The 15,556-nt window shown below is 39.6% G+C and overlaps 3 protein-coding genes across 4 annotated transcripts; all 3 read left to right on the forward strand.

The window, feature by feature from the left end:
- The first annotated feature begins 240 nt into the window (after positions 1-240).
- On the forward strand, positions 241-6,605 carry poglut2 (protein O-glucosyltransferase 2). Its single transcript, XM_054615381.1, has 10 exons — positions 241-739; positions 1,623-1,828; positions 1,957-2,162; positions 2,949-3,026; positions 3,140-3,312; positions 4,408-4,645; positions 4,900-5,109; positions 5,320-5,409; positions 5,594-5,698; positions 6,492-6,605. Exons 1-10 carry the CDS (start codon positions 462-464, stop codon positions 6,507-6,509), a joined length of 1,602 nt encoding a protein of 533 aa, XP_054471356.1. The 5' UTR covers positions 241-461; the 3' UTR covers positions 6,510-6,605.
- An 873-nt stretch (positions 6,606-7,478) lies between these two features.
- Positions 7,479-9,287, forward strand: tex30 (testis expressed 30). Its single transcript, XM_054615811.1, has 5 exons — positions 7,479-7,562; positions 7,714-7,950; positions 8,034-8,085; positions 8,636-8,850; positions 9,048-9,287. Exons 1-5 carry the CDS (start codon positions 7,545-7,547, stop codon positions 9,207-9,209), a joined length of 684 nt encoding a protein of 227 aa, XP_054471786.1. The 5' UTR covers positions 7,479-7,544; the 3' UTR covers positions 9,210-9,287.
- Positions 9,288-9,925: 638 nt separating this feature from the next.
- nepro (nucleolus and neural progenitor protein) lies at positions 9,926-14,739 on the forward strand. Of its 2 annotated transcripts, none has more exons than XM_054615603.1 (9): positions 9,926-10,021; positions 10,176-10,330; positions 10,694-10,782; positions 11,468-11,596; positions 11,768-11,845; positions 12,024-12,337; positions 12,665-12,723; positions 12,831-13,045; positions 13,464-14,739. In XM_054615603.1, the coding sequence occupies exons 1-9, from the start codon at positions 9,937-9,939 to the stop codon at positions 13,801-13,803; spliced, it is 1,464 nt and encodes a 487-aa protein (XP_054471578.1). In that variant the 5' UTR covers positions 9,926-9,936; the 3' UTR covers positions 13,804-14,739. The 2 variants fall into 2 exon arrangements, with proteins under 2 accessions (XP_054471578.1, XP_054471579.1); XM_054615604.1 differs by having other exon boundaries at positions 12,849-13,045.
- The last annotated feature ends 817 nt before the right edge of the window (positions 14,740-15,556 follow it).

The raw sequence follows: 15,556 nt of genomic DNA on the forward strand, positions 1-15,556 counted from the left end.
GTAAGCCACATACACTACTGCATTCCTTTCACTCAGCATCATTGTATATATGAGCATCAATACCCATGAACTGCACACGCCTAGCATGTACACAGTGCTTACTTCCGGATTTCTGTCCAATCAGATTCAGCTCAGGAGTCACTCTCTAATTCAGCCAATCACACCCAGACTCAGCGTAGCGGCGTCCAATCAAATCGCTGGAATCCATTTGCTCATCCCGCCCCTTTGCTCATTCAGCAGATAGTTGACTTCACTGTACAAGGATTTTTGGGAACTTCTTAGCTGAGATTATATCTTTTCTAATAAAGAGAGCATATGCAAAACAACACAATGCGTGTATGTTAGACATATATCTATATATATATAGATATATATACATGCAAATAGCAATGCAGCTTCTGATATGTCTCAAATCAAATTAAAATGTTAGCGAGCATTACAGATTTATATTCATTCTCTTGATGCATGGGTATTTATTTATTTTTTTAAAAACAACAATGGCATGTGAACAGCTGGACGGTGGGCTCCGGACAGGTATGTCTCTGCGGCTACTCCCATGGTTGCTGCTGCTCTTCTGTCTGGATCCGTTCAGACATGCACTCCCTGGGGTGGTTCATGCAGACTCGATGACTTTACCCAGTGCTGCAAAGACTTTAGTCTGGGGACCTGGACTCGAAGCCCACGTCGTGCTTCCAGCCCGGTTCTTCTTCGTGCAGGCTGTGCACAGCTCGGGGAGAAAGTAAGTAACCAGACTGCTCGGCCTGCTAAACCCACAGTGCTGCTTTCAAATGCTCCACGTAGCCTCCTCGTTTTTGGAGTTTTCTGTATGTGTTTTTGTGTGAATTAAAAGAAATTCTGTTTCTTGTTTTATATGTGCAAATACGTGGTTGTGATGAAACCAGAAGAGGTTTGTGTGCATTGGTTTGATTACAACAACAGTATGAGACACAGTTGTGTGATTTGTAAATATGCAGCCCCCCAATAAAGTTTATGTTTGTCTCCAGGGTTTGTTTTTATAAGAAACAAAAAAAAACACTTTTTTGGGTAAGATTGTGTTAAACTTTGTGTCCCAGATGTAGTCAAATGTAAAAAAAAAACCTCACTATTCCATAATATTTTCAATCTCATATGTGGGTCAGTCTGTTTTTTAGTTTTTTTTTTTTAGATGTCCTGGCCTAGATACAAAATCCCTAATGAACTATAACCTCCTCCCGATTTTATTGTTGCAGGACAATGTTACTGTATTTTTTTATTTTTTTTATTAGCACCTGAGTATTATATGACTACAAAAGAAAAGACAACGTAGTAAATCTCTTCAGCCGTGTTGAAATATTAAACTAGTCAATAGTGAGAGAGCAGGCATGAAAGTGTGCACCCTAGGGGGGGAAAGAGTCAGACAACCTCAAATAACTCCTTTCATCCAAAAAGCTCCCCTGGGCCCAATGAAGGTATCGCACTTCCATCCATGTCTACAACAAAAAAACTACATTATTGTTGTCTGCTGGTACACAAGAGAGACAATAGCAGCATGCCAATAACAAGCAGTGATTATGTTATGTTAGTATTTTTCGGCCTCTGCTCTTTTAACAGGAGTAACATTCTCCACGTTTTCTCCCTCACAGTTTAACAACATCACCTGGTGAGAAGACCTTCGAAATCAAGATTGTGTCTCCAGTGGAGGAGTTCACCAGAATCTGGATCCAGGTCCTGGATCGTCACGATGGCTCCTTCCTGGTTCGCTACAGAATGTACGCCACCTACACGGACCTTCACATCCACATTCTGCTCAAGAACAAGCATGTGGCCAAGTCCCCATTCATTCTCAAAGGTGGAACACAATCCATGTTTCCTACAAAATAATTTTAAGGATGAGTTTTGTGTTGGTTTTTTTTTGTGTAAAAATATCAGTTGAATGAGAAGGATCTTAATGATGCTTCTGTGTTTTTCCCTCTGCAGGCCCAGTCTACCACGAGGGCTGTGACTGTCCCCAGCCCAGTGGCTCTCAATGGGAGGCCCACATGCACTGTCCTGAGTCCTTCCCGCAGATAGACAGGGACCTGGCCGTCTACTCTAGTGTGGACCCAGATCTTATTGCGCAGGAGATCCCACAGCGCTTCGGACAGAGACAGAGCCTCTGCCACTACACTGTCAAAGACAACAGGGTACTTTCAGAAGACATAAGCAATACGATTAACAATGACTATCAGCCTGGTGTATCATCTAACTGATATATTAGTCCAACTGTTACTTGAACATGCAGGTAATATTACAAAAAAAAATCCCCTGTTCCTCTATCAGATGCCATCATAACCAAAGGGCAGTTAGTAGTGAAGGGTCGAATTTCTTTAAGCTGAAGAATAATTGAGGCCATGTGATCATGTAAAGTGGGCCAGTCCCAGGAGAGCCTGGAGGTATGTGACACACCTGTAGGAGCAGCCTCTCTACCAGGTGTTAAAGGGTTCAGTCTTCTCAAAATACCACTGTTGATGTGGATCCAGGTTCCTGTAATGGTGATACGTCTAAAGCCCCGTTGCCACAGTGCTATCATTACCTGGGAACTTCTGGTAATATATCAGTTGTCTGTGATTTACAATCCCAATGCTACAATCTGTTTCGAAAGTCGAGCTTCCAAACTAATTTCAGTAGTTATAACATTAAAACTTACAATAGACGAATTCCTGCAACTGTTTTATTTTTATTTTATATATTTAACTGATATAACACCTTTATTATGCATAAAAGTTCACTCTTGCCACTCCAAACACTAGTCTGACAATACAATCCTAATTCAGGTCCACTTATTATTGTCTTTCTGGAGCTTTTGACCATATTACATGATCTTCACGAGCGAATGGAGTTTGCAGTTAAGCATAAAGATGAATTTTTGAAAACTCCTGTGAAGTTCTTATGGTGATTTGGCTTTCTTTTTTTTTTTTTAATTCTCTTAGGTCTACGTTAAAACTTTTGGAGAGCATGTGGGTTTCAGAATCTTTATGGATGCCATCCTCTTGTCCCTCACCAGAAAGGTAAGCTCTTCTTAAACTATCTGTCCAACACTGAAACATTGAAATATTTCTTTATCTTTAACACTTTATTAATGTTTTATTGATCACTTGTTTCCGTTGTGTCGTACATTCAGGTGCGGCTCCCTGATCTGGAGTTCTTTGTTAACCTGGGCGACTGGCCGTTGGAGAAGAGGAAACCCACTGGGAGGATGCATCCTATCTTTTCCTGGTGCGGCTCTAACAACACCAGGGATATCGTCATGCCAACCTATGACCTGACTGAGTCTGTCCTTGAGACCATGGGAAGGTAAGGCTGTGCATCCATAGCACAAACACCTTATGCATTTAGGATTAAGCCAAAAGATTTGTAGTTAGTTTGTACAATAGTCTTCAGAGTGTGTCACCACTGTTTAACTAGTCTAATATTCATATTTGGGAACCCTTAAAAGAAACACTAAACTACTCACTTCCTGGTTGTTCTGAAAAGTTTGTAGCTCGCTTCTTAGTGGACGACGGGAGTCCTAATCAGCTTGGACACATTGCCGTCCAGTAGTCTTAAAGATGATTTACAATATGCTCTTATTCCCTAAGCAGATGACAAGGGGGACAAGTGTATACACAGACGGCACCGGGACACTGTCACAGTGCAGACTGAATAATGTGGAACCAAAATAAACCTGTGCCAGGATGCTCATTATTTTTGCAGCATTGCTTCATGCATTTTTATTCAGCGCAAGACAGCCAATTGGTGTGACAGCAGAGCAAATTTTGCTTACAAAATTTTTTAGAACAGCTCTCCATATCACGCATACATTGCATTTTTGCCCTGCAGAAATTCTCACCTTGTAATGAGCGATACGCGTTCACCAGGTGCATCTCGTGTCATTTGTAGCTGCTGATATCTGCACGACAAAAGTTTATATTTTCTGCATTGCAAAAAAAAAAAAGTTTTCAGTTACTGACAGTATGAAGTAAAACAGTTACATATTTCACATATGTAAAAAGGCTGTTTACATCATATATTAGTTTTTGTTGTTTTTTTACATTTTTCTACTTATTTAATTTACTTTTACTTTGTGATTACTTATTTATTATACTTGTTTTGAGCTTGTCTTTCTACTTATGTCTCTTATTTGTTTATTTGTCTGTTTGCACTATCCACTATGCTGCTGTAATACTGCAAATGTCCACGCTGTGGGACTAATACAGGGTTTTCTTAACTTATCATATCTTATCTTCATAAGAGGATATTCATTGTATATGCATGGCTGTGAGGTTCTTTACTGTCTTCAAATCTGCTTCATGATTGTGCCTGTCATTATCTATTTGAGCCCATAACTTGGACTCAAATAGCTAGCTGAGATGAATAACTAGGTGAACTTCCTGTCCATCCTGTGAACAGAGTGAGCCTGGACATGATGTCGGTGCAGGCCAACACGGGGCCACCGTGGCCGGAGAAGAACGCCACGGCTTTCTGGAGGGGCCGGGACAGTCGACAGGAGCGTCTGGAGCTGGTCAAGCTTTCCAGGGCTCAGCCCAACATGATCGATGCTGCCTTTACCAACTTCTTCTTCTTCAAACATGACGAGAGCCTCTATGGGCCGCTGGTCAAACATGTGTCTTTCTTTGACTTTTTCAAGGTGGGAGCGCTGCAGCATGGCCGCTTTGATTTATTTAATACGTAAAATGTCTTGGAGTCTTCATTTAGTGATATTTGTTGAAAGAAATAACATAACGTGATGGATGGTAAGGAGATACTAGTAACGCCAGACACAGCAACACAACCATAACAATGCATTTACAGTGCCACTGGTACTACTAAGCAGATTAGGTCAGAAGCTGATTATGAAGATAGTCACTTAACTTTTATTTTTTGTCCCATTTCCACCACCAGTATAAGTACCAAATAAACATTGACGGCACTGTTGCAGCGTACAGACTGCCTTACCTCCTGGCCGGAGACAGTGTGGTGTTAAAGCAGGATTCTGGTTACTACGAGCATTTCTACAACGAGCTTCGGCCGTGGGAGCACTACATCCCAGTCAGGGCCGACCTCGGAGACCTGCTGGAAAAGATCCAGTGGGCTCGTGACCACGATGAAGAGGTAATGGGGATAATGAATGTGGCCGTTGCAAATTAAATGTAATGCTATGCTGTAATTCTATTTAGTGGAAATATATTGGCCTCTTTAAGAACGAACATAGATAACTTTAACATTTTGTCAGAGGGGGAGTATATTTTCTCTGTTTTTTGTTGATGGGATTTAATAAAAGAAAAAAGAAATAAAGTTGCTCTGATCATTGCTGTCTTTCAGGCAAAGAAAATTGCACTGGCGGGTCAGCAGTTTGCTCGCAACCATCTTATGGGAAACGGCATATTTTGTTACTACGTCAAACTTTTCCAGGTAACATTTCTGCAGTTCCAGAGTCACACTGGTGTCAAGGTCAACTCCATGGGCACTGTATGCCATTATTTATGTGACCCTGGATAAGAGGGTTTCACATGATACAGAAATGTGTTGTATTTGCACATCTGTTATGAGAATGTTCTTCATAGTCTTCTATGTAAGTTCAATGTTCTTCTTATAGGAGTATGCAAAGCTCCAGGTCACAGAGCCCAAGATTCGAGAGGACATGGAGCTTGTAGAGCAGCCCGGTGATGACCTGTTCCCATGTTCCTGCCACCGGAGGAGGGTAAGGGACACCGTTTAGTTCATCTTGCATCAGAGTGACTTTGTTTTGGTTCACCTCACCTCAGCTTTCAGGATTTCACTAGTAACCAGTATAACACCAGTAGAGTCTAGACCTATTTATGTCAAATATTTTGACTTGTCATCGCAGGATAAACACGGGGTGTATTTCATAACATTAAGTATGGCCCTGTTCCATTTAGGTAGGCCAGAGCCTAATACTGGTAATAATGTTTCAACTCTGTGAGTGTGGCTCCCTCTGGTGTTAGTAAGGTGTCACTGCAACTTGCTAAATAAATGCCAGTTAAACATAAAAATGTAGAGCAGCCCAGTGATGACCTGCTATCATGTTCCTGCCACAGGATGAGGTTAGGAGACACTGCTAAGTTTCCTTTGTATCAGAGTGACTTTGTCTTGGTTCACCTCGCCTAACCTTACAGGATTACAACAGTAACAGAACTAATCAAGTAACATAAGTAAAAACACCTGTGTGTGTGTGTGGCCAACGGATGTTTTGGAGTTTAAAATATCATAAAGAGAACATTTATATACATTTTTTATTCATCCTTTTTTTATTATTCAGATTTGAATGAGTAAAAGTTCAAATAAAAATGCTCTGCATATGTACACTGCCTCTTATTGGATTTTACAAGATATATTTTCCCGTGTCTGATGTCACACGCTTATTCCCCCATGCTAAGAATCCAGCTAATAATTTGTTTAGATTCTGGTACAGATATTGTCCCATCTGGTGACATCACTTCTCTGATTCCAATCTTTTTGTGTTTGTTTTTCAGGAAAAGGATGAACTTTGATTGACCTTTCACCCAGTTACAGAGCAATCCTTCATATCTGATATACTGCCAAATCATGTTTCAGAGTGTTAATTAATTGTATGACTATGATACGAATATCACATCTCATTTTTATAATAAATATGTTTTTGTATGTTGAAAGTGATTGTTCTTTTTTTTTAATGTTATTCTATTCTGTTATTCTACTGTATAAAAATTGCACACAAACCAACTGCAAAAGCATAAATATACACATAATCAAAACCTTGCATTTTAAAGTGCTATTGAACAGTGTGTTGTGGCGTTTACATCTTGTAACATCTATTATACATTCAAGCCTCGGATCTCTTAGCGGTCCAAGCTGCATTATCATCAAACACCTGACATGATAAAGTGTCCTTTAAACGAATCCTGCCTCCAGTACTGCTGTTCTGTAGCTGACCACTATAAAAGAGGATCATCTGTGCATAGCCAAGTCATTGTTTATATACAGTACCAGTCAAAAGTTTGGACACACCTTCTCATTCAACTACTTTGAAGAATCTAAAATATAAAACATATTCTGGTTTGTTGAGCATTTGTTTGTTTACCACATAATTCCATATGTGTTCCTTCATAGTTTGGATGTCTTCAATATCAATCTACAATGTATAAAAAAAATAAAATAAAATAAAGAAAAACCATTGAATGAGAAGGTGTGTCCAAACTTTTGACTGGTACTGTATATATACATTTGTTTGTTTACCACATAATTCCATATGTGTTCCTTCATAGTTTGGATATCTATAATATTAATCTACAATGTAGAAAAAAATAAAAATAAAAATAAAGAAAAAACAATGAATGAGAAAGTGTGTCCAAACTTTTGACTGGTACTATATTTCTGACAAGTGAAAGCATTGAGGAGGCGTCATTTAGTAAAGCTGTAATGACTCCTCCTGAACAGTAGGTGTCACCTGTAGTCAGGGTCCACTCCGCGGCGACCTATTAAACTGCGCATGTGCAGAACCACACAGAACAACACCTTGTCCAATCCTTTATTTAATAGCCTTGGTCATGGACGAGTTTGAAGAGGTAAATAAACTTGGTATAACAACTTATTTGAAGCTGTGCATTTATAAACCAGCTATATTCTTCAATTCAGTTTATTTTGTATAGCCCAGAATCACAAATTACAATATATTATATATATATATTATATTCTAACTTCTCACTGACTTTTCAGAACACAGTGAAAGTGCCTTTCGGGTCAAAGTATCTGGATGCAGCCATGTGCGTCCCCACCTCGGCTACAGATGTTCACACAGCCGTCATCCTCACGCACGGGGCGGGTGGAGACATGAACTACAAACATCTGGTTTCTCTGGCACGCGCCTCAGCTTCAAGTGGCTTCCTTTGTATCCGTTTCACGTGTAAAGCTTTAAACTTAGGGTATAAAGTAAAGGCCTATCGTGCTGTGTGGGTGAGCATGTCCATTGTTGCACATATGAACTGACTCAGAATCAGTAGGATGCTGTAACACACTGCTGTGTTTCCTCCCTGTAGGACTTCTTGAAATCTCTACAGGAGTTTACCATAAAGCACATATTTGTTGGAGGTAAGCACTTACTTTGAATGACATCCAATAGATACACAATTAAACATGTGCAAAATGACAATGTATTTAAGTGCATGTTAAGTTTCATTTCTATGGTGTGGGAAGTTAAATGTACAATACAATAATAGACAATCACTCATAATGGGTAATATTCTGAAAACTGCATGCACATTGTATATTGATTGTAATTATAATTTCCATTTTTTGGTTAATCTGCCCATTAAATCTGTGCATTGCTAAGTACATTACATTACATTACAGTCATTTAGCAGATGCTTTTATCCAAAGCGACTTACAGGAAGTGTATTCAACATAGGTATTCAAGAGAACTACTAGTCACCAGAAGTCATAAGTGCATCTCCTTTCTTAAACAAGCATCTTAAAGCATAAACCAGAGCAAAAGTATAGTGCAGAGGCAAATTACTACGAAAACAATAATTGCAACAGACTAATACGAATATAATAAGTGCTACAAACTGTACAATATGAATGAATGCTGCACTCACCGAGTATGATCTTTTCTCTTCAAATACCTGTGACCCGTCCACAGGTAGGTCAATGGGATGTCGTGCTGCTGCAGCTTTAGCCAGGCAGCTGAGTGATGAATGTGAGGATGCAGTGCAGGGTGTCATCTGCCTGTCCTTCCCCCTTCATCCCCCGGCACAGACGCATGCCCATCTGCAACGCAGTGAAGATCTCAGGGGGCTACCGGAGCACCTGCCTGTGCTGTTTGTGTCAGGCACCGAGGACAACATGTGTGACAGGGTGAGGACAGATGGGATTTTGTTTTTTTTCATATTTAAATATGTGTATGTGGGGCAGCTGTAGCGTGGGATTTTGTTTTTTTTCGTATTTAAATATGTGTATGTGCATTAAGTTCCTTTTTCTACTATATTAATCAAGCATTCTATTGTTTTGCATCCTGATTTTTGATATCCCTTTTGTGCTTTTTGCTTGCTCAGGTCCTTTTTGAAGGGATGGTCAAAGAAATGAAAGCTAAAGTTGAGGTTTTCTGGCTGAAAGGAGGCAGCCATGGACTGACGGTGAAGGGAAGGTTGGAGGATTCTGTGCTGGAGGAAGTGAATATTCAAGTCATCACCTGGATGAGTAAACAGGAAGCATAGAGTCATTCAGTTGTTCTTTATTTTATTGTTTTGTTACGTTCTTTCTAATACTTAAATAAAGGATTTATATGTTCATACAATGTGGACAAATTGTTTTCCGTCTTTTTTTATCAGACATTCTTGTAAACTTAATGGAAACATGATGTAGTGCTATCAAAAACACATTTTTAATGTCCAATAAAATAAGGACATAACCTGTACACAAGGAAACACATAATAAAGAGAAGAATAAATACATTCCTGTAACGCAAGGGGGATAAAGATCTATATAAAACAAACAAAATATATACATAAAATTAAAGTAATAAAGCATGGTTTCTTGAAATTTATGGATACTGAAATTGGCCATTATAATAATACATTTGGATTAATCTGGTACACATAAGCGCTTTCCTAAGAAGTCTTTTCTTAGTAGACCAAACAACACCTTCCTTTAAAGCATTAATATTCTTATTAATAAAAGAACATAGGTTTTACTAGAAAATCTTCAAAACTGAATATATTCCCACCAGTTTCTGGACATCCATAACAGCAACTCAAACAAAAGATATTTCCTGAATAGAATTTATTGGTGATTAGGTATCGATGAGATTCAAACATCAAACACTCAGATGGTATTGCAACAAAAGACTGTGTTCTCTGTACCTTTAAGGCAAACTGTGACGTATCTATTTACTCGAACCCCATTGGCTGGCTGACTTCCGTATGTTGTTCCTTCAGGGGAAGCATGGCAGGGGAACCGTGGAACAGGGTAAACATTGCTTTCCCCGGCGCCGTTTCTCGTGTCCGTGTCCATTTCAATGCAACTACAGGTACGAATCATTAATTAGCTTAATATGCAAACGACACGTGATGTCTGGTGCAAAACTCTGCACCAAATACACTGTATTTATAACCCACGTGTTAGGGCATGGATCCACCCTCAGCTAAATAAAGTGTGATTTTTTTGTTGTTGCTGTTCTGCAGATGCATGTGTGAAAGGCGTGTTGGGGGGAAATGAGGTGGTGCTTAAGCTTATGCAGAGTGAGATTCTGCAGACGGAGGTACGAGCTCTCTACGAGCTGCTCTACGTCCTGAACAACAGCTCCAGAGGAAACAAGACGTTCAGAGGCTTAAAGCAGGTGAGCACCAGGATCACTCCTCCACATCTGGACTCTGCATGATGTGATGTGTGCCAGTCATTCAGGATTCACTGTCTGCAACGTGGAATAAAGATCAATCAATTAGAATAGTTTCTGTCTGTATATATATATATATATAATATTACAGTTACTGTATTATTTATGTTATTTAACTTTTTTTTTTTTATTGCTCATTTGCTTATTTATAATACTTATTTCTGATCTTATTTTTTTTTACTATGTCTCTTGTTTGCACTATCCTCTATGCTGCTGTAATCCTGTAAAAAAGGATTATTTTATTTTATCTTATCTTAAATAACTAACTGATTTTCATTTTTACATATTGTGACTTATCTCTCACAGGTTGAACAATGCATAAACAGGCTGAAGAGCATGAAGCTTGAGGTCGCTCTCCAGGACCTGACAGACATGTGTCCCAACAGAATTCAAAGGTATACATAGAAAGTTTTATTTGCTCAGTGTGATGTGCTGTTTTTGCCATTTTTTTTATGAATATAAAGGCCAGCATCAAACATAGTCTTTGCTGTTTAATGTCACACAGTGTATGTGAAAGCTTGCATGGATTAACTGCAATAAACTATAAACAAACAAGGCACTGGAGCTTGATCAGCCTATGCAGACCAATAATTTCTCAATTTCTTCCTTATCAGGTCAGACATGTCTATGCTGTAGGTTTGTGTGGTGTACTTAAATTCAATATCCTTCAAAATAAAATAACTTAATAATATAAAATGAATTGCAACTTTACATTTCAGAGTTTAAAAGAACCAGAGGCTAATAAAAAAACAATACGTGCTTTTGTTTTTCATTTTTTTATTTTCCCAACTATCTTATGCAATGAAGTGTAACGTTAAATGACATATGTGTCAGTGGCAGTAACAATCTCATAGGGAAACCTGTAAACAGGTTGTAAGAACTAAGGAGAAGTAAAAGAGATTATAGAGCTTAAGACATACATTTGCTGTTGACTCCTTACTTCACTACAGCAGATCAGTTAAACTGTGTTAGTTTGCAGCTTACATTTTTTTTTTAATGCACACATAACAGCAGTGACTCATTTCGTTGAGTGTGGGAGGCTGTATTTATCCCTGTCATGTCATGTGGGTGTGTGTTTAGAGGGCTGAGCATCAAGGCTGGGGAGTGTGACGTCCCCAGTCAACCCATGCTGGAGTGGCTCTGTCTCAAAGTGCTGGGAGCCGCCCAGCTGATGAGCTGCACGTTGAGCCGCTGCAGCAGAGCTTTCCTGTATCCTTTTCAAAGGTGGTACCGTTCAGAAACACGAAGAGTAATCTGACAGAAATCTGTGAAACACTTTTTTATTGCAACTGTGAATCTCTTTGTCTGAATTAAGTTTGATAGTCTTTGCTTTTCTTGATGCCATCTCATGGGTTTGTCCTTAATAGAAATATGCTTCAGACTCTCAAAGCAGCAGATGAAATGGGAGGAGTTTGTTATCTTGAATATGGTGATAACCAGCATGCTCAGTCGTCTCTGGTGAGTGCGCTCTTGTCCTCATTGTCGCATCTAAAAAGGCTGAGAAATGCAAAAAGATGCAGAATTATACCGCACAAGGCAGACTTGCATGTTGGTGGCTCCACATTGAAATTCATTTTTTAAAAATACATCTGCATTTTAAATATTTGATTTATTTGACTTCCTTGTGCTTCATCAGGGTGATTTTCCGTGGAATCCTGGTGAGCCTGTCCGCTCTGTATCAGCAGATCCTGGTGCTCCTCAGAGAAGTAGCCAACGCCGTGCCCATGCCCTTCCTCAAAGACTTCTCCCTGCCAGCAGACATGGCTCAGTTCCTGGGTCCTTCTGATGCATTTTATCTGACCAAAAAGCCAGCACATGGTCGTCTTGCCAAAGAGCACAAAGGGAAGCAGAAGCAGCAGAGGAGGAGGAGGAAGGAATCTTCTGTTAAAGTCAAGAACCAGGGAGGGAAGAGGAAGGTCAAAGAAGATCTGGGTGTTTCTATTGAAAGAGGTGTGGCGCTTTTTCATCGTTATGTATTCTGTATGACTCATTAGATGCAGGGCAGTACGATGACACTGCTATTAAGGACTCACTCTTTCACAGGAGTTCTGAAAATTGCAGATTCTGACAAATCAGTCAGTCTGTGGTCTAGGTGGTTTGCTTTCCTAGCAACTGATATTTGAGAAAATAATCCTAAAATGTAGCCTTGTGTGATTTGCACCAGATGATTGTAGCAAAGCTGTAATTTTACCCAGTGCTGTATTTTCTCATCAGCTCATTTCCCAGGCAGAATGAAAAATGTATTGACGGTATTGACATTACCCGTTCATTTTTCAGGTATAGGTCTGGACACGGACATGAAGCCTTTTCTCAAGGTTTTCAGGGACTTTACTGAGGTATGTGAGAGAAGCAAATTAAATTTATTATTTACAGTATATGTAATTGCAAAGTGATTTCACCTCACCGTCCCATCTAATGGATTACATCATTTTTCTTACCCAAGGGCAAATCCTTCCCACAGAAAACCCGAAAGGCTGCCAAGAAACAAAAGTTCAAGAAACAAGTGAGGGAGGCTACTACTTTCACAGACATGGTGACCCATCTAGAGGAAATGATCCCATGGTGTGAATCCCAGAAGATGGAGAAGGAAAAACGTCTTTTAACCTTCCTGCGTTTAAAGTGCCAAAGGATGAAATGCCTAGAGGCAGCAGGCTACAAGTAAGAGCAACACCGCAGAGTATTGGTCAGTGGCTACTTTATTTGGTATGCCTGTGCAATCAGATTCCATTCAATAATTATTATACATTTTTTGTCATTAATTACCAAAATGAGGGAGGCAGAATATTAAAACTCAGAATATGATTTTGTCCAGTACAACACCAGAAATGACTATTACCTACACTATTCATTATTATTATTATTATTATTTTTATTTTTATTTTTATTATATTATAAGCCACGTAAATTGAGACTTTTTGGTGGAGCAATTGTGTTTGATTGCGTTAGACTGTACAGGTGTACCTTTTATAAAGGAGCTCCTATGTGTTGATGTAAAGTATATGTACTTAAGTATTCTGTGACATGGGTTGTCCAGTTATTAATTGCTCCTTTTTCTATAATTTGTCCTCATCTCCAGCGTCCAAAAGAGGTTGCGGACCTTCAGACAGGAAGCCTGCTGGGCTTCATCTCCTCAAAGTTCAGCGCCAAGAGCCTGTCGGTCCTCTGCTGCGATGAGGAGACTTGCTCGCCTGAGAACTCGTTTTCAGTCACTCAGGAGTCGATTTAAGTCTTCAACGCTAAGAACTGGTGTGAAAAAGAAACAGCTGAAGAGACGAAGGAAGAGGACTGAGTTATCGGTGTCTGGACTGTCAGGGGCCGACCAAATAAACAGGAGTCCATGCGAGGGGACATCTCAGACCGCCACCTGTGACAGCCTTGATGACATAGATGATATATTTGCCTCTGTAGGTTTTTGACACTTTGGAATAGGAAACAAATGACTGAGCTCAGTATACGACACATGCCTCTGTTTTGAAAGGAAAGATGAAATTTGATGTGAAGAGAAAACTGATGATTGGACATTGTTTTGAAGCGCTAAACAGCAGCAGTTACTTTATCACAGAAAGTAACCAGAAATGGGGACTTTTTTTAAGAATAGATAAAAAGCTAGACTCAACTCTTGCTTGGTATTCAAATAAGGTATTTAAACATTTTAAATGGAGAAACTTCAGAGCGGGCAAATCATGAAGAACATCAGCTCCTGGTGAATGTCTTTTGTCTCAATGACAGGAGCATTGAATGCTTTCTCACAGATAAACATTTTATAGCAGTCATTTATCATAAATTGAAATGCTTCAACAAATGTGAACACAAATAATGAAAGGATAGCCTTGAAATCCTTAGACTATAAAATCCCACGTTCAAGAAGATTGATTTTTCTTTTCTTTTTTTTTTTTTACACTTCTCAAGATGTGCAAATGTCTTTTTTCCCCTCTTCTTGTCACATTAATATAATGATGCTAATAAAAATGCTAATCTTCTAGACAATGTTAGCTTTAACAACTAATCCACATTTGTGAGGCACAAAGTGCAAATTGAACTAATTCAAAGAGATTGTTTTTAGAAATACTAGAGTCTACTCTGAATTGTTATTTAAAAAACTCTTCTAGATGTTTCAGTTGACTGTGGAACATCTTTATGATGCAATTTAATGAAGCATTGAAGCCACGGTTTAATGGTACTAAACGCCAAATGAGGCTTTAGTCCCTTTCAGACATTCACGCCTCAGCTGGCTACAGCACGCATAATGTGAACAGTACTACAGCTATTACGTGCACATCCTGTTCCACCCTCTGAGGACAGCACTGCACATACATAACATGTATTATGCCCAATGGAGTCAAATCAATTTAATGAACCATACAATACTGCAAATGCTTATTTCAGGCAATAAAAGCCTTAAATGTTACAGATCCCATGTCAAAAACACTTTTTAAGACTCTCCCGGTATTTCTGGCTCCACCTGGTGGAGTTGATAAATGAATGCATTCAGTGATTAGTTCCAGGCTGTTGATTGCTCACAGAGAATATGAGATGAATCCTTCATCCTCGTTAATTTTCATGCAGTGTGAGAAAGCAGGTGTGTCAGTCTTCTCCTTTGAATTGAACGTGTGCTAGAGACTGTGGGTGCTGATGGGAACAGAGAACACACCAGCAGTGGTGTGTATTGGTAGGCAGGCTGGCCTGGCACTTGGCCCTTGAAGTCAAGCATAAGAACAGGTGCCACCACGTCGAAAAACCTGCAGGTGTCTGGCAGTCCGTAGCGACCGTGATTGTTCAGGAGTGGAGGCTCTCCACCGAATTACAAGCTAAAGGGTTAGTTTTGCTGCAGCCTGTGTTTTCCCCAGCCCACCATCTTGTCATCCTCTGCCAAAAAAGACACAGTCCTCCCATCTGCACAAACACAACCGTGCAGTTTTTCTTCTCCCTCACCGAGCAGTGACTGGGCTGAGTTATGGTCTCACATCAGCCCGCCAGCTTTATTTGCGTTTGAGTCTGCAGGTGACTGATTCCTGGGTTTCATCTAAACCAGTTAGTCAAGGTCAACTTTGTACTCTCCTGCACAGAGTAGAAGGAGCAGAGGGAACGCCTTGCATGTCTGCTTTTTGTATTCACAGGCACATAGGAAGTTGGATTTGTTTCTCTGCATAAAGTTTAAGGAGTTGGATG

Source organism: Anoplopoma fimbria, chromosome 16 (assembly GCF_027596085.1).
Source record: "Anoplopoma fimbria isolate UVic2021 breed Golden Eagle Sablefish chromosome 16, Afim_UVic_2022, whole genome shotgun sequence".
NCBI classification, from domain to species: domain Eukaryota; kingdom Metazoa; phylum Chordata; class Actinopteri; order Perciformes; family Anoplopomatidae; genus Anoplopoma; species Anoplopoma fimbria.

Coding starts and splice junctions, on each gene's coding strand:
- poglut2 (XM_054615381.1), top strand. CDS start 462: ATGCATGGGTATTTATTTATTTTTTTAAAAACAACAATGGCATGTGAA. Junction 1,829..1,956: donor GTCCCCATTCATTCTCAAAG/GTGGAACACAAT, acceptor TTCCCTCTGCAG/GCCCAGTCTACCACGAGGGC. Junction 5,410..5,593: donor ACTACGTCAAACTTTTCCAG/GTAACATTTCTG, acceptor TTCTTCTTATAG/GAGTATGCAAAGCTCCAGGT.
- tex30 (XM_054615811.1), top strand. Junction 7,951..8,033: donor AGGCCTATCGTGCTGTGTGG/GTGAGCATGTCC, acceptor TCCTCCCTGTAG/GACTTCTTGAAATCTCTACA. Junction 8,851..9,047: donor AGGACAACATGTGTGACAGG/GTGAGGACAGAT, acceptor TTGCTTGCTCAG/GTCCTTTTTGAAGGGATGGT.
- nepro (XM_054615603.1), top strand. CDS start 9,937: ATGGCAGGGGAACCGTGGAACAGGGTAAACATTGCTTTCCCCGGCGCC. Junction 10,783..11,467: donor TGTCCCAACAGAATTCAAAG/GTATACATAGAA, acceptor GTGTGTGTTTAG/AGGGCTGAGCATCAAGGCTG. Junction 13,046..13,463: donor CTAGAGGCAGCAGGCTACAA/GTAAGAGCAACA, acceptor CCTCATCTCCAG/CGTCCAAAAGAGGTTGCGGA.